Source organism: Leptidea sinapis, chromosome Z, assembly GCF_905404315.1.
Source record: "Leptidea sinapis chromosome Z, ilLepSina1.1, whole genome shotgun sequence".
Classification (NCBI taxonomy): Eukaryota; Metazoa; Arthropoda; class Insecta; order Lepidoptera; family Pieridae; genus Leptidea; species Leptidea sinapis.
In genome coordinates, this window is record NC_066312.1 from 31,598,293 (window position 1) to 31,621,903 (window position 23,611).

The window sequence follows — 23,611 nt, forward strand, 5'->3', positions numbered from 1 at the left end:
AACCTGTTTTAGCGTTTGTAAAATTTCTTATGCAAATTATGCCAAATAAATCTTCAAAAAATATAAAACTGGCTTCTAATTCCTAATGTTACAATTTGTCCCAAGCCTGTTACAACTAGCCCCAGTCACGGTCAGATAAGTTGTAACACGCGTCAGTTTTTTTACAAAGCCGTTTCTACAAAATATCGTTACAGGTTAGATAACAAAATTATTGGGAATCAATAGTTGAATAGTTGTTAATTGGAATAGTACTGCTAGATTTCATAAATAACAAACAAGTAAGCTTTCATAGCCAAGAAGCGTAAAATTGTTACAACTAGCCCCCCGCTCCCCTACTGAATAGCGAATTGATAAAAACAAAACTATAATAAATAAAATGTAATGAAAGATTAATGAAGTGCAATATGCCGTTTCATGTATAGGATCTACTTTATACATAATTTTCATAAAATTTTGTTCTCAGTTTTATTTGTGTAAATAATTAACTGTTTTTTTAATCATTTAACTTTGAATTACACTCGAAAACACTCGCGTCATGGTGGACGGATATGACGTCACAAATCAGATCAAAATTATCGCGTCATATACAACCAAAACTTTAGGCGACGCAGTGACGAGCATTGGGATGTTACATCACTCATGTTTCAGTTAACTTGGCCAGTTGGCGGTTTTTATACTTGCATTGTATTCAATAATATCTTTTTAATCTCAATGCTGATATCAAAACGGGGTCATCTGAAACAATCCTTTATTTTTCCTTAATACCGTTAATTCTTTTAGTCTTTAATATGATGACAGCATTATACTCATTTATCTCTTGGTTTCCACAGAGTCTCTGAGACAGAAATATAAATAAATAGATGTGCCCACGGTACTGTCTAAGTTATTCAAATGGGTTTGCAATATAACTTTTAAAAATAAGCGTTAAAATTATTTATGACCTAGATGCTATTTATTACTTATGCCCTAAAGAATCATTAAGAGAAAAATTTCAAGAAATAAATATTTTTACTGTTGCAATCGATTATTCTTGAAAATGTTATGTATTTACATATTCACATTAGCGTGTTTGCTAGAAATTATAATAGTCTTAATTTTAACAGCAGAAACAGACATAAACTTGATTTTCAACCATTCATACCACCCGATGTAATTTCTATTCTGCTTTAAACGAAATATTCCGAGGTCATTTCATGATTTTTTATGTGCTTTGAATAAATAAAAAGTACAACAACCATTCTACGTTTTATATTTTATAAAAAAAAACTGCTAGTTACATTAATTTAGAGAAACAGTTATAACTAGAGTGAATTTTCTATACTCGAAGTCAATTCAAGCCTTAAAGTATATTATTTGTCAAAGCAAGTTTCTAAGTAGCCACCATTAGTGCTCGTATCGAGTTGAATCAGTACTTTAGGTAAAGTGTCAGCAGTAAATGCCAGTGCTTTAGGGAAGATAAACAACTCCGCATGGGCGATACAAGAATTATTTATAAGGGTAATGTGGTGTGGAGACAGTCGCGTTCAACATTGTCGGGTAGTTCGAAATTGTTTGCACATAGGTGTGAGGCTCTCGAATACAAATGCGTTTATTGCTCGAATATATTGTATTATCTGGTTTGAGGTTGTTTGGTTATCTAAAAGAGGATAGAGGGAATAATGGTTTAGTATTTATTTAAGAAAACATTGCTTATACATATACAAATAAAACAATCGTTACGGGGAAGTGTACCAAGAATACTGGCAGCATTTTTGCTGTTTCCAGTAGCCTTATTGAGGCGCGTAGATAGTACTTTGTACATTCTCCGTGCCTCTGGGCCCCACGGGCCTAGTGTCCCCACACCAAATGGCACAAAGACTTACTGAGACCGACTTATTTGCGACGTTTGCTGTCTTTGGTAGTCGAAACAGCAGCGCCAGCACCAACTAAAGTAACTTGGACATGAGAAGGAGCCAGAGAGTCACAATTTGCGTCCCATACCAGCTCCCCTCCCTGTGCCCAAGCCACTAGTGTTATTCCATCCGGACGCTTATCATCATGGCGAGTACTTGGCTTTAAAATAGCGCGGCAAATTTCCAAGTGTATCTGGGTAATTTTCAGAGATTGACCAGAGTAAATGTTTATTGAGGACTTATATAGCTCAGTTGTTTATGACCATAACTACTGAGCTTGAGGTCCCGGGTTCGAATTCCGGTTGGTACAAGCGTTTGTATGATGAATATTAATGTTTGTTTCTTATTAATCTTTATGTATGTTTATTGTACAGTCCACGGGCTAAGCTTAAGAGCGGCCAACCCGTGATATTTTCATTCAAAAGCTTGTACTTGATTAAAGAGTTTTAACGCATGTTTCTTTAGAAAATACTAATAGTTATCTTGCACATTGTCCGGGAATCGAACCCGTTCGAATACATGAATGCAGTTTAAATTGTTTTTAAATTAAAATAGTCTCCTTTCAGTAAAATGTTTCATGTTCAATATTTAAGGTACTTACTTCCCCTCCATGTGGCATAGCCGTGGCGCACGCCCGATATACTATCTAATATATAAAATTCTCATGTCGCGGTGTTTGTAGTTAAACTCCTTCGAAACGGCTTGACCGATTCCCATGAAATTTTGAATGCATATTGGGTAGGTCTGAGAATCGACAACATCTATATTTCATCCCCCTAAATGTTAAGGCTGGTCCACGCCAATTTTTTTTAAATTTAATTTAAGTAATAAATAAAAAATGTCAAAAAACATTTTTTTTAATTTGTTTGATTATGAGTCAGCATTAAAAAATACATACAACTTCAAATTTTCCCTATCTACGATCAATAGTTACTTTTGTATCGCGATTTTAATATCGGCAATTCAACGTTTGCTCGGTCAGCTAGCATACATATAAAAATACACAGGCTGATCTAGTGATGGTCGTAAACATATCACAATAATTAAGACATTAACGTACAAAAGCTCATTAAAGCTAAATGTGTTCATAATAATGGCAGATGTTAGAAGTGTATATAATATGAAGTCACAATACAAGCATCAAATGACAAAGAGTGCGCTAGCTCACTGAAGCGTTAAGACAGATAGGCCCGAACGAGTTTCATACTACGGTGTTATGTTACATGACATATCTAACTTGATATAGGTGCATATATATCATAAATGAATGAATGAATGAAGCCTTTATAGCAAAAAAACTAAAAAGGTACATTTTTAACTTTTGCTACAACTTAATATGCTAAATGATTATAGTTATATTTTACCTAATATATACTATATCTAATATTATTCATCACTCGTTTGTCTGCCGACATACGTTTGTCTCCTCCAGATCTTTCCACATTTTCCTGTCGTAAGTTGTTCTTCTCCATGTAGGTCCAGCAATCTTTTTGAAATCATCTTCCCATCGTATCGTTTGTCTCCCTCTATTTCTATTTCTTGATTTTGGATACCACTCTATAATGTCTTTTGTCCACATATATTGATTGCTTCTTATCACATGATATATAATATCATACTTAAATAACAAAATATTTAGGTACCTAGTCAATACAATTTTATAAAATCTTTCTATTTACCACGACTCCGAAGAAGTATAATAAAATAAATTACCAGTACTTAAAATCAATATTTACAACTAAACATACATAATACTCAAACGTTTAATTGACTTTTTAGTTAGTTATAAAATAAAAACATGAATACAACAATGGCTGCATCAATTCACACACACTTTAAAAAAAAATCGTAATAATTTGAACAATATTTTGGGCACTAGGCAACTTAGTATGAAATCTATACCCATGACCTACATAAATTTAATAGGATGTTTAGATATTATAGGTCTCTTGATCATGAATATACAAGTTGCAATAATGTGGATAGTGTAGTTCTTGACTAATGAAGAAAAGAACATTGTTTTGTGTCCATACCTACATGTCCCAGCACCGCCAGCAATGAAAAAACGCTTGAAATAATATCTTAAATTACCTACAGATTCTCTTCACATATTATTTATAAAACGGACACATCAGACGTTAGACAAATTCGTCAACCTCCAATATACTCGAAGAAGTTTTACACTTCAGTTAAAGTTGAATTTTCTTACTTTACGAGTATCGAACAATCCTTCAACTGTAGGATAACAAGATCTATGAACTCAAGGTGTATTGACTCAAGGCTTGTTAAAAGTTTCATCATATTCTAAAGCGTATATAAAACTGACTTCAAAAACTATAAAATATAAACCAACTTACTAAAGATTTAATTTAGTAGATACTCTTATGCAAACCTTATACGTTTAATAAGTAATTAAAATATTGTTTGTATGTGCTACCTGTTGATATGTTTTAAGTCGGTGCCAAGCCCTAAATAAAATAAAAATTTTATATTAAAAAGATTTACCTACCGCCCCCTCGGGTAGGTTTGTTCTAGATGAAGCTCAAAGTTACGCGTGGCGGGTGTAAGTACCTACTATTACATTTGCCTTGGCTGGGACCGACTTCACTACTAGCTGCCGTCCACGACTTTGCCTGTTAACTATAAAGCAGGAAGTATGCTATGCTCGCATATAGCGTGATAATACATAGTATAATATATTGTGTTGTCTCGACCTCTTGTCAATATTCATGCAAAAATTGAATAAAATCTATTTGGTTGTTTTAGCATTTTCAATTCTATAAAGTACTTTTGTGGATTCGTAATTGTTTGTAGAACATACAAAAGGAAAGAAAGAAATTGGTTGTCCGTAAAGTCGGCTTCGGTCAATAATTTTAAGTGATAATGTCGTAAGAAATCATCTTTTTATACGATCGTTTATACGATTCATTATAAATATTTAGCCAAAATTGGAACATAGCCTGTTATTTATTATGTAATTATATTTATTTTTGTACATATTCTTAAAAGAACTAGCTTTTAATTAGCCGTCTTAAGACAATATGTATGTAAGTAAACATGATTGAGTTACCTCAGTCAAATAAATTAAATATTCCCCTAATTTCTGGCTGATGAAACGACCTTGAAGCGGTCCGACCTTCTCGGAACCCAAAAATAAAATGAAACCAAAATAAATGGGCATTGGACTGGTTTGACAATTAATCACACACTGTTGGTTTTGCTTTAATAACAATTCTATAACTGACAATTTGGGTGCAGATACCAAGAAGATTATATCAAACCAGTGGGAGGCTCCTTTGCACAGGATTCCGGCTAGATTATGGATACTACAACGGCGCCTATTTCTACCGTGAGGCAGTAATACTTAAGCGCAATTGTAGTGTCGCTCAGAATTTTTGGGTTTTTCAAGAATCCTGAACGGCACTGCATTGTAATTGGGCAGGACGTATCATTTATCATCAGTTGAACGTCATGTTCGTCTCGTCCCTTATTTTCATAAAAAAAAACTTAAAACACTTTACATAAGCCAATAAAATTATAAAAACATCCAAATCTCAATAGAGCAGACGGGCTTAAATTATCTAACACCTGGGATTCATAATCTACAAATTAAAACCCAAAATTACACATACACAATTTTTATTTAAACAGTAATAATTTACTTACGTATTATATAGAAGACATTGTAAGTACATTCTGAGTGTGAGACGAAACTGCGAACTAACTAACTAACTCACCCTGATGAAGGCCCTCCGAATGCTCCGAAACTATTCGGTATCTGCACCGATGTACCGTGAGTAAAACCGATTTAAAAAAATAATGATTTTATTGTAATAGGTGAAATCACTTACCACCATGAAGCCTTTATTCATCCGTTGATGACTGACATAAAATGAGAATGAAACCCCGAAATATTTCGCTTCAACCACGGTTACATTAAAAATCCCGTACTTTTAGCCTAATATCGTGATAGCAGTCATTGAATGAAATTAGTAGGCGTGTTGGAGTGAATGATCCTCATCATATGGAATTAGCACGTCAGTCAACCTCGACTCACGTTTGGGACGGCGATCACGGTTTTAAAACACTAATCAAAATATCTCCCGTGTCAAACAATGATGTATTATAGTTTACCAAGAACGATAAAGGATGCTTGATTAAAACGCGCGTTAAGTTGATGTATCGAGTTATTTTGACATATTTGTGTGTTAATACAAAATAATAACCGCTTCTGCTTATCCCTCTCTCAATTTTATCTCAGCATTACTCGAAATATGGAGATTCTCGAAAGCAACCCACAATCCATGTGGCAGACAAGAATAACGGTATGCCGATAATGTAAAAGATATTTTTTAATGAACGTGATGGAATGGAATGCTTCGAATTACTTATAAAAAAATTAGGAAAACAGTTGAAACTAACGAACAACTAACTTTTTGAGCTCAAAGAGCTATGTTTTAGAGTTCTTCGAGCGCAAAAGTCTGGTAAAAAATTAATAAAACACTAGTTTTTGAATTTTCAAACGGCAATAAGTTTTGAATGAATGAAACGATTTTCGCGCGGTTGGTTGGGAAAAATGCAGCCGGTAATTGTTTCCACAAAGTGACTGTGCGAGGCAAGAAATTTCTCGAAAAACGCGCGTAACAAAAACAAATATTTTATCGTGAAAAGCGTGGGGTGTATTTTAAGATATCCTTCAAAATGATTCTACCTTTACCAATATTTTGAATAAAATATTTATACCAAAGTAAAATTAAGCACCCCATACTTATTTACAATAAAATATTTTTTTTAGTACTTAATCACACTATTCGTAGTTTATGCTCATAACTACTACTTTTCAATTTGAATTTCTTTAAAAGCGTGTTTTTTAGTTTTTTTTTCTAACTGTTATTTATTTCTTTTATATTCGAGGACGCAAACAGGCAATTCAGCTCTCGTAAATAGACGTTCAATACGACTCCCATAGATATCTACAATACCCAGATAGATCTTAGAGGTTATAAGTCAAGCGAATATGCATAAAGCGACTGAGGAGGATACAGTAAAGGAAAAAAATTGTCTGAATAGGAGCCATTAGAAAAACACCCTACCTTTCTGATAATAGCAGATTACTCCTTTAGCTGATGTAGATAGCGGTCATATTCGTAGAGATCTATGTCGTGAGGGTATCAACTTACTTTTGTTGAGATCGTAAGAAAAACCTAGGTAGAAAATGTGAATTATTATTCAAAAACAATGTGTATCGTACAAAGGTGAATCTAATCTATGGAGAATTGAATACAGCCGCCTTCCTATTGTATGTAGTCGATCGTCGGGTGCAGCAGACGGCAGAAGTGAGGGGGCAAGGGGGGGACGCTAGGCTAGTCGCGGCCTGCGAGCGGCGTCTCTCAGCAACGCCGCCGACCGGCTCAGTTGTCGCTTGATACGCAACGAATACTCACGTGTCTACGCCATACAATCTGTGACGAACAAATTGTGACTGTGTTCTGTTTGTGTGACCCGTGTTTGTGACTTTAAACTTATGTGGATATCCCTGGAAACAAACTCAGATGGTTCACTTGAATAATAACATGAAAATTAATGGTAAACACGCATGTTTTACTAGTCCTGATGATCTTGGCTTGCATGATGCACGACAAAATATAGTCCATTTCGTAAAATTTCAATCATGAATTATTGGAAACTAATATTCTAATAAGCGTAGCTTTACGACATCACCACGAGACCACCGAAATGTTCCAAACAATGGCAGACCTTGCGTCTCGTATGACATTGACTTTGCAAATGTAAATTTGAGTAAACGTGAACAATCGGCCGTGGGCTTAGGTGCTGATATTCGAATAAAAGTCGTGTGTGACCCTGTTGCGCCTACGGGACTAGGCTTGGTGGGTGGACGACATAGTTTCCGTGCTGCTTAGAAAACGACAGTGGGTGGTTGAATAGAGCCAGATAATAATAATGAGGAGATTTAATCACCTCCGTAAAGGTTACACAATGCAGCGCAGAGCATGCCTTTAGTTCACAATATCCTGGAATGATAGTTGCAAAGATAGGAGGTGTACCTAGATCTATTTCAATAATTATTGTATAATTGTTTAGAATCTTAATTAATGAAACAATTTCAAGTTTGAACTTTACTTGAGACTCGTTTATGATATAACATGATAAATACATCGGGAAGGGGTGGACAAGATACTCTTAAAATGTATCAGAATAATATATAAATAAAAATTGCGTAGACTTAATTTTTTAAACCGTGTCAGAATATTTTTCTAGTGCTTCCCAATGATATTATAGTATTAAAAGAGGTGCTTCCAAGGTAAATACTAAAGTTGAGATTTACATTTAACACCCAGCGTAAATTAGTCGAAAGTTTTGGCAAACATACTTATAAAGTTAATTCTTAGTGAAACATATTGCGACCGTAATTCATAGATGCCGGAACACAAGAACCCATAGAATCTCGCCCATCCTGTTAGTAGAATATTTCGCATATGTCACGAGCAGACTTCAGATGTTGTCAGACAAAAAACAGAACACTACTGCACAACACATGTTGGGGATCAAATTCGTGGCAAAACTATCTCAAGGCGCTCGCAACTAGCTGGTCAAGGCTTACTCGACCGAACGGCGAACTGCAAAATTATTTGGACTAAACAAATTATCCAAATTTGGTTTTGGTTAATAACATACAATGAATACGTTTCATTATCTATGTCGTTGTATTTGTTCGATTTTTATCGTTAAGATAGCTGTATTATTTGTTAAAAAAACTGCAATATTTCGCATTGATTATAAAACCAAACGTCAAAAATCATTATAATATGACAGTGGCCGAGCATGACTTCTTGAGTAATTAGGGGACCCGTTCGAAGTGGAACGAATCTGATTAATGTCACATTACGTTAGGTTATTCTGATATTAAAGACGCATCTGTTTCGAATGATGAATGCGCTCGAGGAAATAAAAATGATTTATATGGTGAGACCTGCGGGGGCGGGTATGCGCGGGAGGGGAAGTACGGCACGTGGGCTGGCGTGGCAGATGCGCTTGCATCGAGATTCAAGATCCGAAACACAAAGGCTTAACATATTTAATCTTGAAGATTCTTTGCGTTGCTCGCGGGCAGCTAATGAATTTAATTATTTAACAGTGTTCTTTTAAGGGAAATAAATAAGTTTTTGCATTTTCGGTTATTATATGATGTGATGAAAAAATTAAAATACGAAGAATTTTATTATATGAACCTATTACAAGAGGAGACTAAGGTCATTTACCAGTGGGAGGCTCTATTGCACAGGATGCCGGCAAGATTATGGGTACAACAACCACTTCTTTTTCTGCCGTTTCGGTCGGAAGAGCGCCAGAGCTAGTGAAATTACATTACGAATGAAACTTAACACCTTGTCTCAAGGTGACAGTCGCAATTGGAGTGCCGCTCAGAAATTATTAGGTTTTTCAAGAATTCTGAGCGGCACTGCATTGCAATAGCTGAACTTCCTGCTCGGCTCATCCCTTATTATATTAAAAAAATATTAGATAACATTACAAAACAACCCGACAATTTTTTATGTATGCATGCCACTGCGTCCAATTCGCCTTAAAATCATAGATGCAACAGAAAGCGGGTACGACATTATTGAAACGTTTGCAGAGATTAAAGACTATGAGGTCAAGTCCGGCATGAAGTTTTTCCATAGATTTTATCGTTGTATTGGCGCCATTTAAGGTAACCTGTGCTAACGCTGATACGGTATTGACAACTGTGGGATATTATACATCAGCATTGGCCTCCTTCTGATAAATGTACTCTCGACTGTTTACCATAATTTCTTTGAAGGTATTTTCCTTAGCAAGAATAACTCTAAAAGGTTTTGCAGTGCCAAGTGCATTTAGCGCGTTTACTAGTTCAAATATTTACACCGTGTAAATTGGCGGTAAAATGAACTAAACACGTTCTGTAAACAGCAAATTTTCAATACTAGATAACATAAAAAAGTTTGTAATATGTACCTAACGATATTACACGACCCACCTGATTTGATAGCATTATTCCTATAACTACTTCTAATGTAATATTTGCCTTGTAAATCTTGATTTTTTTAAACTATACACTAGTCTTTTTGATGGACATGTACTACATATATTTATGATACTGTTGAATGTATATTATCTGGCTGTTTTTCAGAATTGTTTTTAGACGAGTTAGAGCAAGGTTTTGCAACAACTTACGATTTTATTAACATCGTAAGTTGTAGTACAACTGGCAGCCCTGTTAACCAACTCATTAGAATGACTTAGGACTGCATTCAAATTATTGCCTGAATACGTATTCCTATTTCCATCGAGAGTAATTTGGGATTAGTCACCCTCTGATTATTCAAGTGGTTAAAAAATATCCCAATCACAAACTGGGCACGTTCCCTACACCTGCCCAACAGCTGCGTGGATTTATAACTGTCTGATACACCATTTCCCTTCGAGACACCCCAAAAGTGAGCAGCTGAGGTTTTGTTTTTCTTACAATCGAGCTCTTTTGCACGAATAATTGCAGTATTTGCCACAAAAGAAATCATTTTGCTACTGTTATTTTATTGCAACGAGTATAATAAATAAGAATCTGAATCCAATACACATTCAGCTGCTATTTCTTTATTCTGAGTTCATTTTAATTTAAATAAAATATTTTGTTCTTGCTCCTACCAAAATTATTACAATATATAAATATGCTCCCAAAACAAAACTAATTAGTTTATCTTCCAGAAACTGGTATGCATATAGAAAATCTTATTTGCTTGGATTTGTGGATTAATGCAGTGGGAATTTTGTACACGTATTAAATGTATGAGCTAAAGTTATAAATTATAACCATATAAATGTTGCTAGAATTCAGATACTTTCTATAAAAAAAGAAGATCTACAGCTATAATCTTAAATAACATGTAGGTACTTCTTTATTAATGTTAACAATTAATTTATCACAGCGTAAAATCAATTTCACATTTTAGTACGGTTTGAAGAAAACATCTGAAAATAAATCACCCTTACATTGAACTTGTACTAAAATAGTCAAACTACGCCTACTTCACCTCTAGGACCATTACCATATCCTGTAGCTGTTAGTCGGGGCTCGTTTCCATTCTACCTTCTATTTATTCATCCTTTACATATGAGATTTAAATATTTTACAATACGCTTACATTGTAAGTGATTTTTGGAATCCTACTTAATATTAAGTGTTTTGCTTTTTGTGTGAAAAAAGAAGGCTTTGTTTCTGATGAAAAGATGAGCGATGTATATTAAGGTATACTTTGCTTTTCACTTATTTCCCTTTTTAGTATTTCCGTCAATTACTATTACACACTTAACACTGTTAAAATAGGTCTATACTAACAAGCCTTGATTAGAATCGAAAGTGATGCCAACATATCTGATCCAACCACGTCATAAACGAAATAAATATATTACGTAATCATTAATTACACTGAAGGTAATTTAATTAACACCGAGCCGATACAATATTTCTATTATATTGCATGACTCGCATTGTGCTCCGACGAGGGGCGCTCGCGGTGACATAACATCGTTAATCACTCTTTCTTCCCAAATCTGTTTTATATTCCTAACAGAAACGATTTAGAAACCGCAATCAACGGATTTGGTTAATAAACATAAAGTGCGAGTATTTAAATTTATTATCATTTCTGTAACTATGTATTAATTTGGAGCAAGATGACATTGAGTAGAATAGTATTTATATTTATTTATGTACACCTATGCATTAAATCCTCTATTAAAGATTCTGAAACAGTTAGCTTATTGGCAACATTAAAACACCCAATGTTCTAATAACCATTACATCATCCAAAAGAGTGTTGTAATGTTGTACTGAATTTCATAACAACACTCCTATTTTTTTTTCATTCCCTTCATGCTCAAAGAGTTTTAACAGACAGCCACAGTTTTATTGCTCGATGCGTGGCATCTGTATGAATTTCAAAAAAGAACATTTTGGTTTACGCGCGTTCCACATCACCAGATCGTCGCGCGCCGTAAAAAAAAGTAGGTTATTCAAATCCCCGCTATTTTTCTTCGATATTTTTACTGTTTTGTGTACAAAAAATTAGCGATTAATTTCCAAAAGAAGATAATATTCAAGTGAATTTTAATTATTGCACTATACAAAATGTAAATTACTACTAAAATAAATAATTCTTTTATTAATACTTAGTTTATTTGTATATAATCAGTAATGGATGATATTAGGCTACTACTAGGACTGGCTGTTTTAATGTTAGCAGTAAGCTAACTGTTTCAGAATCTTTTAGAGGATTCATATTTTGGGTGTAGATAAAGTCTTGTATGCAACTGTTGATAATTAGGTATTAAAACACTCATGTGATACTATTATCACACGAGGCGAAGCCGAGTAATAAAACCACATTCGTGTTTTAATACCCTGTTATTACACAACAGTTGCATAAATAACTATTACCATATTAAATGACAATAAAATAACATATTGCAACAACACTTGTTATACGTCATGAAGCTGCATCAGTTCGTAAAGGGGCTTTGACATGGAGAGAAGAATTAATAAGAAATTCCCAGCCCATCTTTTAAATCATATAACAACTAGTCACTTAATATAATATTATGCAATTTAAGGTCTAACTTCTTGATATAATATACTATGCTATAGTACGCCTTCTTTGTCACAGAAGCTTTTATTTATTTCTTGAATTTGTGCTCAGTGAGCCCTAGTATACTCCAATTGAAATCCACTTGAAACCCAATGTTTCAAAAGTGTCAGTGTTGTGTCCTTTGCGCAGGATGTGGGCTAGGATTCTGCTATTATGCAGTAATGTGCAATCATTATTGTATTTCAGTTTGAAAGGCATCAAAGGTTTTGGGGTAAAAGTAACGAGTGCAATAGTGTGCATAGCGCTAACAGTTATGTTTTTGGTTTGGTCAAGAGTCCTGCTCGGTACTGCATTGTAATAGGCAGGGCGTACTGTGAGATGAACATTTTGCTCGTCACTTTTTTTTTCAAAAAGAAATGCAATTTAATTATTATTGATTTATCGGTATATCATACGGTATATTTTACGGAAAATCGATGTCGTATATCGTCATACAGCAACGGCAATAAAATCGTGTATTAATGGATACGTTTACATTTTACCTGTGATGTATGCCTGTAATATCCTGAGAGCGGACGTGAAACACTTTTTTGCTTTAAATTTGAACTTTCTCACATTTTGATGGTTTTTGTACTATTTGTATGGAGTTAATTAGCTTCCAACAGGATGTTGTGAGCAGATGTTATATAAAATCTTCAATATTCATGTTTTCATTCGTTGGAGAACATAAAAAGAATGGTTTTACAATTATTCTAAGCCTTCTATGATCTGTTTCTTGCTAAACCAGCTTAGTAATCTCGATTTAAATTATTATCGCCATTCTTATCTTCGTCAACGTACGCTATAAAAGTGCTAAGATCGATATCGTCAAATTATTATTAACCACAGATAAAAGTTACATCAGATCGGACAATTTTATTATGTTTATTTAATTCTGTCCAACAAATGTCATGGAAATTATCTTTTGGTGACGAGCGATATCTACAGTGTTATCACTACGTTCAAATATCTTATAATATCTACATGGACTTTGAAAAACATATACTCGGCCAGATGAAGTCATACATTTGATATACCGCGTATGTTGATTTACATTTATTTATCTACTATAAATTTTGATGGATTATTTTTGCTATTAAATCTACATAAATTCTATTGTTGTTGTCTTAGTTGAAGCAGATGCTTACAAAGCTATCGTATTAAACTTAAATGGATTTGATGACATATATGTCACGTTTCATTTGCTGAGAATATAAGAGAAGAAAGATGTTCAGAATGTAATTTTTATTACTGGTCTAGTCTTTATCATTATTGTTTTATAAAACTGACTACTGTGGTCTGTTGAAATAAATTTTATTGTTTATTTGCGAATCTCAATCAATTTCATTAACAGAGTCGGTGGAGCGATAGATAGGTCGTCATGTACCAATGTGTTGACAACCCTTAATTAATCACTTGTGATTCCTCTAGTTTTACAAGCGAGTAAAGGCTACGGTGAATTCATACCGAAAATACCATATTACGCAGAACAATAATCCAAAACTCAATGTAAATAATGTTATAGATAAAAACCTGAAAACAAATCGGGCTTAGATAACGATGGAAGGAGATATATTCTTATAAACAGAGAATGTAAAGTTTTACTCACCACTACATTTAATATAATACAAAATATAAACGGAGGTAAGCTGGCGTTTTGCCAGATGCAGTTACATCTTAAGCTCGGATTACGTGAACAAGATGCGGTATTTGATACAGATTTCTTGAAACTGCACGATATTTGCGATACATGTTGTATAATTTGAGATGCGCTACCTGAATGAAATAGTAAACTAAAAAGTTCTTCTTGAAAAGCGTTCTCAAGTGACATAATTAAGAGTTATCGATCCGCTGAGTTAGGCAATTGCCTATCTTATTAGCTTACGCTCTATGCTAGCTTTGCATGTATGTATTTACTATTTAAGTATCTATAACTAAATAAAACGAGATCTTTTCGCAGTACAAGGCGTACGGGTTGCTTAAAAATTTGCGCTTGTGTCATAAACCGATGACAAGACAACAGCATTAAGAATAAATAATATAGAAATATTCCACACAGTAGAAACAATAAACAGTCTCATTCATATAAGTTTCTTTGACACTTTATAATACTTAAAATTAATGAAATATATATTAAAATTAAAAATAAAACACACTTTTAAAATTAAAAAATAATTTAAAATGGCAAGGTGAATAATAGATGTAGACAGTATAGTGAATAATATAATAGAATAATATTTATTAACCATAGGGAGTGACAATAACAAAACATATTGCAACACAAGGGGCTTTGAGATGGGAAGAACAACTGATAAGAAACTCCCAGGCTATCTTTTATATCATGTATAACATCTTGTGGTGGGCCTACCAACACTACGTCTTCCGGTACGTGTTCGCCATTCGAGGACTCTTCTGCCCCAACGACCTTCTGTCTGTCGAACTATGTGCCCTGCCCACTGCCACTTCAGTTTCGCAATCATTTGGGCTATGTTGGGCTTTAGTTCTCTCTTAGGGAAACAACTAGCATAGCCCTCTCCATTGCCCTCTGAGCGACCATGAGCATTCTTATCTAGCCGATAGTTAACAAACACGTCTGCGTGCCGTAAGTCATCACTGACATCAAAATTTCGTAATGGTTAGTGTAAATAAAATGTTCTACATTCTGATACCATATGCCCATTTCTTAATCAAAAGCTATAGTATTTACCATGAGACACAAATTATTATATGTGGGTGAGAAACGACCGGAAACAGCTGTTATAATAATAATTAATAATAAAATGAGCAACGATGAAGGCTTGTAACAAACAAAGTAAATTTTAGTTTTATTTGTGGAGAAAGTTGTACAATAATTCCTGTAGCCCATCTAAATTAATTACTTTTGTTTGCTAGGTGTACAGGTCAACGGTTACTATATATCGCGAACTCTTTGTAGTTCTGTTCATTTTAAACTCAATTGCTGCGGGGTAATTCATAGCTATTAATGTAACTTATTGAACAAATTGTTTGAAAGTTTTATGGCAGTTAACTTATTTGACCCTATTATGAGCTTGCGTTGAAACAATGATGCCCTCATGTACCACCATTTTTTTAGTATATTGTCTCGCAGTTTGCCATTTATATCATTTCTTAGTATTTAATGGGCTTGGAGCATTCTTCTGAGTTCTTTGAACACAAAAATATTTCGTTTTCGTTTTATAACGTGAATTATTATTACAAATTTCTATGAGAGGGCTACGATTGATTGACATTAGTAAAATTATATAAACTAGATATTTTTTTTTAATTAAACAAAAAAACGAGTTTGCTTCAGACCACACGACTTAAGTAAACAAAATTTTATATTAAAATTTTTCAAGAACGAAATGAAATTGCGAAATAATCAAGAAATCACGTCAATGCTTGCGTAAAGAAGTATTACGTGGTATTAATAACTTCAATAAAAATTTTCTTTGAATATAAGTAATAATGCAATTGACATGGAAACTCGGATGTTATTTGACAAGAAAGCTTTTAATATAAACGATAGAGAAACGCTATGTTCCTATAGATTTAAATCTTAAGAAGATTTCAATGTAACAATTCCATACCATTAGTTTGGTTCCTTATAAGTGATCACCATATCGGGTGTCATTATCGCAACACTGTTTGAGACTACAATTAGTTCTCTCCATTTTCTTTGTGTGATGAATGTTAATTGCGCTGATGCCTTTTGTTTGATAAACACATGTGTATCGTGAGATGGCCGAAGTATTTTGAGACTTAATAACGTTACATTAACAGCTTTCGATTACTATTTTTTTTGCATTGAAGTTAGTAGTCTCGTAAATTCTGTCAGGACAATGAATCACAGTCATAAAAGTCGAAAAGCTTGGACTTAACCAAAAGTTCATGCCAAGTCGTAATGACATTGGTAACTAATATCAAGTGGGCCCTTTGCTTAGTCACAGTATACTCTTTCTTTAATAATATTAATGTTAGAAGCATAAACAATCCTGAAATTATCGTCTTCTTGTCGTACAAGTCTATTTACCCAGACAGTAAAGACTGTCCGCGATTTTCCATTTTGCACAATCTCTTTCTGTCACTGCACGATTCAATTACATTTCTTTCGTTTATTTTTCATTGTATCTAAATTGATTCTTTCAAACTGTATTGGAAACTGCTGGCAAAATATTATGTTTTGTTTAAAAAACGACAAAGTCGACATCTAAAATGTTCGCCTCATTTTTTGGCTCATTTTAGAAAGGTGTCCGTACTTCTTTTTACATATCTGCGAATGGCTTACCTCAATCAAGGTTCAAACCCGTTATATCAGGTACGGCGAAGGCGAAATCTTCAGCGATTTGTCAGTCGTACAGAACAATAAATCAGGCGGCAACCGCTTAATTTAAATGAGAAAAACATTTAAAACCAAGTAACCGGGAGGCATGCGCTTGGTAGCGATACATCTCGCTTATTTCAAGATAAAATATAAAATATTTTGCACTTGTGGACATTAATATTGTGCATTAAGCGTGTAATTCCTCTCGTTTTGCTTAAATTTGAGTTATAGTGTGCAGTTGGCTTAAAATATTTGTAATGCTAATTGATATTTACTGCTCTGTAATTGTTTGAATTATTGCAGCTCTTACTTGAGATGGGATTTTAATTTCAAACAATAACTTTTAAAGTTTATTTTAATGTTGTTGGGTACTACATATACTGCATTTTTTTTTAATCTGACTCGATTTCCGTTTTCGATTTTTTAATAAAATCAATTAGATTTTTTTATTTCTGTTCTAATTAAATATTTAACTTAAGTAAGTACTAGGTATTTTTATTCTCCAAATATAAATATTAACTAAGATTACTTGAGCGCAAATTTAATTTTTATCTGATATTTTGTCGATAATTTCAGCTGATACGTAAAAATTTATTGAAAGTTTATCTATTTCCACTTCTAAATAATGCTTCACTCATTAATTTATGATTAAATTTTCTATAAAGTTTTCTGATTATTTTTAAATCATTAATTAACAGATGAGATCCCCTCGAACTACAATCAGAATTAATTTATTCATCTCGATAGCGTCTCTTAGTTACGATATTATCACTTGTATCAGTGGTGTACATGATAAAGTCCTACTATTCATCATCCATGCTTCGATGCACAATCTCACTTTCCATACACCGCTGATCCATTTACACTTGCATATTATTTAAAGCTTTACGTTCACTTGTGCTGTTCACGATTTTACTTTGAACTTAATCTGATTTATTGTCATATCAATCAACAATTGATTTAATAGTATGCTTTCCATTAATCTGATCATGTCAATATTTTATCGTAGTATGGGTTTATTTTTAATTAAACTTAAACTTAGGAGTTTGGCGTTTAACCAAGAAAAGTAATTATCTAAAGTCCGTTTTCAAGCACTATTGACTTAATTGGCATTGGGATTGAAATTTTAATTCTATTCCTGGTTTTGAAGTGGAACTTTTTCGTGACCTCTTTATTCGATCAATCTATGTGATATTTCGAGATTGGTATTTGTTTGAATGTGGCAGATAAGCTTAATTCATACTGTACGGATTTGTAAATTAAGATTGACATATTGAAATGTAGAATGGCACATATTAAAGTAATCTTTAATAATTAAAGATCGGATATTGAAAGCGCCCGTAAATAAAAATCGAACATACAAATTGAATTTTTTCCAATTTTTAAATAATTGCCAAGAAGTGCTTAAAACCCGTTAACTCCTCTTATATTTTGCAAAAAAGATTCAAATAATGTTAAAACATGACCCTGTATTAAGAATAATTCAAAGTGTTATTACGATAATAAATGTTGCATATTAATTTATCATTTTATCTGACTTGTTATGAATGAAAAACCTTTCTAAGCTAATTTAATGCAGTATTAGGAATACTTACTGTTTCTTTAGTAGATTAAATTTCTAATAGATATAGAAATGTTTCACTATCGACGCTTCAAATGAATTTGTTATTTAATTGCCTATTCGTAAATAATGCATCTTAGAACGTATTAAATAAGCATTATCAAGAGACAAATTGGTTCAGAGAAAACAGCGCAACTTTCAATACAATCTTAGTATATGCAAACATGAATATTAATATCATACAAATCATTTTGTTAATCTAATTTCTGAGATAGATGATGAAAGATGTAGTTCAGTCTATGTTTATTTAACTACCAATCAACCGTACTATAGTTACAGTTAAGTGGCTCCACGGCCAATCAAGGTTTTCGTTGGTCAATAACCGCACGATAATCAGCTGATTAAACGGACACATGCCATAAACACAATCAAAGCAAATAAGATTCAAATTAATGACATCGTTGTACAGACAAATCAAGGCGAAAGCTTTTTGCCTTACATGTTTTTATATAAAACGCAATTACGTTTAACGACTCTAATACAATTTATACTAGGTCTTAATATGCAGTGTCCGGATGTTAGCGGTACAATAGCGTTACTTTCTAAATCCATTCTACGTGGGATTTTTGGCAATACATATGCAATTTTATTACTGCTATCTGATCATTCGATCCATAACAATTATGTTTCGAAAGTCCCAAATGTTTTCGCAGTGTATTCTATATTATCTTCACCTTTGATACCGAAAACTAGAATACAGTTTTTGGGTTAAATATTGCAATGTACGATCCTTATTTGCACCTTAATTTACATCAGATCGCTAACGAAACAAGGCCGCACGTGTTGCGGCCATAAGATTATCTTTCTTTAGCGAAATATGTGCGTCCGAGAAATTTAAAGTAAATTTTGGATCTCCCAAGATTTTGTCAAATACAAAAGATTAAGTTCAAAACAAGAGAATACTTAAACATCTGTCAGAGCTATCATCCTTTTATGAGTGAAAAATCTCGTTAAAATTGCAAAGACCACAAATTTACAAGAATAACTGGCATTCATTAAAAAACTGTCCGTTAACGATAAAATGAAGGATGTTTTCGGTTTGCGCTCTCGTAACGTAAACGAGTTGGAAAAGATCCGTAAAAACATGCAAACTGTGTCGATCTGTGCCAGATGACATGTTCAAGTTTGTAATTGAAAATATTTCGGATATCGATTCCAGTTGCGACGATTTGAATAGATATCTCTATAAATCAGATATTAAAGATTATTGACGTATGTTTGTCTTGTTTTGTATTGTAGAAGCTTAGTGTTGCACGAATGTATGTAAGCAATTTATTTTTATTCTCCTAAATCTAATCTTTTTTACTAGTATTTAGATAATAGTCGCTGAATCTTTAAATCAATTCTCTCGTTACAATCAATTTAAAGCGTCTTGTTACAGTGTCAACACAAGACTAACTTTTTATGTTTATGGATAACATTTATTACACGACAAATCAATGTTTATATCTTAAACCGCAATTCGGAGCCAACTAACCTTGTGAATATTCAGACAGGTGAGATTATAAAAATGGTGTGTTATTAACTCTTCTTTGTTCGGAGGCTGTTAATCAATTTCGTTTCTACTTTCACTAAGGTCAACTATTGTTTGTCCGTCGACATTGTAGGTTGGTGTTATTACCTCGATATCGGTTCTCCAGATTTCTCGTTTGATATATGACTTTCCACAGTGCCTTGTCTCATTATCGCTGTCACGTTTTCGTAAGTAATTACGACAAGAAGTTGTGTTTGGATATTGATAAATATTGATTCTGAGCTTGCTTTATTGGGCTTTTTACATGTTCGGCTGCTATGTAATCATAGTTATATATTATATCATCCAGTTTCCTAGTTTATACGTTATTGCTGTAGTTGTCTTTAGTGAGGGTTCTCGAACATCAAAAAGGTCGTGTTCCCGCTTATTTTTTTAAGAATCAGAGAGCAAAATATAGGTTAAAGAAAACTATAATATATAATTTGAAAAATAATCCTGTTTTGAATCAAATATTGAGATTATAAAGATATTCAATAAAATAAATATAAATTGTCACTAGATTTATTGAAATGAATGACGTCACATCTCAGCAAACTTGTAATGTCACATGTTCTCATTGATGAAGCATGACGTCATAATCCATCACGCCATCGTGCGTTTTTGCGCGTAATTCAAACGAGGCTAATAAAAATATATTCATTTGCGTTACAGATTATCTTACTGCTGAAATATATTTTTTCGACACTAGTATACAGAAGACAATGTCACATCAAAATATTACTTTTATGCATGTTATAAAGATTTATCACTGTGTTACAATATAAGTATTATGAGTCAATCAGCTTGTGTTATAATTTCTGTTAATTCAATCAAACCTTTGATATTGCACAATTTCTTTGTAATTCTCTTCAAAAATTCTAAAATAATTTCAAATATGTTATTTTCGACAAGCGTATATAAACAATCCGTTCAAATCGACCGTTCCCGAAACATTGAGTTATTCAAGTTTAACATATGGGTACGGTGACCTTAAATAATTCATTTGTTTGTTGAACTTTTGTTAAAATATTGTTTAATTCGAGCGTGTGCATTTTTATGAGAGTTTCGAGCTATTTTCATAAGTGCTCGTGTTATTCCGTTTGTAAGCAAGTTTTAATTGGATGAAGCTAGTAACTGCCTGAGGTGATTAGCTCAACGCATGTGCAGCAACTTCTAAATAATCCTTTTTGCCATTCGTTGAGTTTGTAGTTGCAAATAACTTGTTCAATTATTTATTTTGCGTTTTGTAGCTGTTGTATACAAGTTTTGTATTAAATATTTAAATGTCGGTTGAAATGAATGAGAATTATTTAGTTCCATAATCGTATTTATTGACTTGAAAATGTTAGGTCTTGTGAGGTCTTACACACGAAAGGTTTCGAATGCTTCTACAAGATAATATACTATTTGTTTTTAACCGACTGCTTTTTTTTATTAAATATCACTTATGTAAAAAGTGTTATTTTTTATTTTTCTTACGGCCAATATGTAATTCACGATCGTCGTATTTATTTTTGTTTGTTTGTTGGTCTAGCGGCAATACTTAACTTTATCAAAATTTTCAGTTGCCTGACTATTGCAGTTGGTGATTCACAAATTTTGACAAGTGCTACCCGGCAATCGTTATTATGTCAGTCTTCTCATTGACTGAATTATTTGTATTGGTAATATAAAGCTTAGATAACTATACGTTTAGATAGAGTCTCTTGCTGCTAGACAACCGATGAAAACAGGCCAGGTTTATTACTTTAGTGTTTAATTAAGTTTAATTATCAACCTCAAGCTACCTCTTACACTCGCGATTTGTATGTCACTTTATTGTGCGTGCAGTGTCACAGTCTAGATGTATAAAAATCTAAGACTAAAGGTATTTCTAAGCCAAAAAAATATAGGTTCCAGATAAGTTATCACCATAAACTATATTTTAAAACCTTTTCCGAAACACGATGCATCTTGTGGTATAAAGATTATTCCGATGGCATTTGCAATTTTCGCAGTATGACCGAAGGAAACAGACGATTTCCTATTTATTAGTAGGTAATGAATCCGCTAATGGACAGCGAGATATTACTAATGCTAATGGCTACCGTTTGTATTAAAGATACGGGTCGTATAATAAAAACAAAACTTTTTTAGTTTTTTTTATTGTAACACTTAGTGTCTCCTTTATTAATCTTAAAACAGAATCAAAAGCACGCACAGGTAGTTAAAATAACATATCTGTTATTATTGTGATAAAGGTTAGCATATATGGCCAATGCTATTGAATATTACTTTGTGATAAGCCCTTGATAATTGTGTGTGCATTTTTCAATTTAATCGAAACGGTGAAATTTATACAGAAACATTCCATCACACAAATAGATACAGGTAAAGATGATATAAAGCGTTTAGAACGAGTAATTTTTGCAAACAATTGTAATTAAAGATATTGTAAGTAAAGTAAATAGTTGTAATTCATATTATTTACCTCACCTTAGTAAAATTTTATCGCCTCGTTAAACTGCTTGAAATACAATTTTTTTTAATATAATCTGTGCGGCAATTTCATACACATTCTTTGATAAGCTTTTATGTATTGTGTAAACATTCCTTAAGTCCAAACTACTGACTGGTGGTAAATCCAAATGGCTTCCTGTTTCTTTAACTCATATGGCACGTCCTTCAGTTTTGAGTTGTTTAGTCTGGATTCGAGTGGCACTCGCAATACTAAATTTAGTTTAGTTATCGGCCATAAGTGTACTTTTCGATGTGTGTGTTTGGACCCATAATGAACACGAGCTTAAGTGCCCACTACATATAAACTGCTTATAAACGGTGCTTGCATTTCTGATTGTGTAATTGAATATTTGTAATGTTAAGAGTTTCCTGAGTTGTGTGCATCCGCCATCTTCATATTTTCTCGAGTTACTTATTTCAGTTTTCTGTTGCTTTTTTCGTGAAGTTTTTTTATTGTTTTTTATTTTAATGGAAAAGGAGGATAAACGAGCATACGGGATACCTGGTGTTAAGTGATCACCGCCGCCCACATTCTCTTGTAACACCAGAGGAATCACAGGAGCATTGCCGGACTTTAAGGAAGGTATACACGCTCTTTTTGTAGATATCCATGTCGTATTGTCCCGGAAACACCGCACAAGGAAGCTCATTCCACAGCTTTGTAGTACGTGGAAGAAAGTTCCATGAAAATCAGCACTGTGTAGGACCGCCACTCATCCAGATGGTGGGGATGATATCCTAACTTGTGGCGTGTCATCCGAAAGTGGTGTTTGTGTTGCTACGCATGAAATAATATGCTGAAGCCGTACATGAGATAAATGTGAAGTATGTTTTTGAAATAACAACCTCTGTCAGCTGGGCCACAGTTAATATCCGGTTGTAATCTGTACAATACTACATTGTAGTGTTTATGGTAAACTTTTTTAAATGATATACCTCAATGAATCGTGTGTTTACAAAATCAAACGATAGTCACCGGAGATTGAAGTTCCTATATACTTGTTCTATTTATAAATAAGCCATGAAAGTAATTGTCTGTTTGTATTTGTAGTTATAACTCGAGAAGCACGCACGGAC

At 33.4% G+C, this 23,611-nt stretch overlaps 1 protein-coding gene across 7 annotated transcripts in view; it reads left to right on the forward strand.

Moving 5' to 3' along the window:
* The window catches only part of LOC126978607 (caskin-2), a 348,934-nt gene that overhangs the window by 175,212 nt on the left and 150,111 nt on the right, over window positions 1–23,611 (forward strand). For 3 of the 7 annotated variants that reach the window (XM_050827566.1, XM_050827568.1, XM_050827570.1), the window contains exon 1: window positions 7,288–7,478. The exons of 3 other annotated variants lie outside the window; for them this stretch is intronic. Coding sequence is in view for 1 of the 4 variants with exons in the window: in XM_050827570.1 (XP_050683527.1) it covers window positions 7,445–7,478 (34 nt within the window). In the remaining 3 variants the exon portion in view is untranslated. Of the gene's footprint in view, window positions 1–7,282; window positions 7,479–23,611 lie in introns of those variants that run through there. One more of the 7 variants, XR_007732646.1, reaches the window with a different exon arrangement.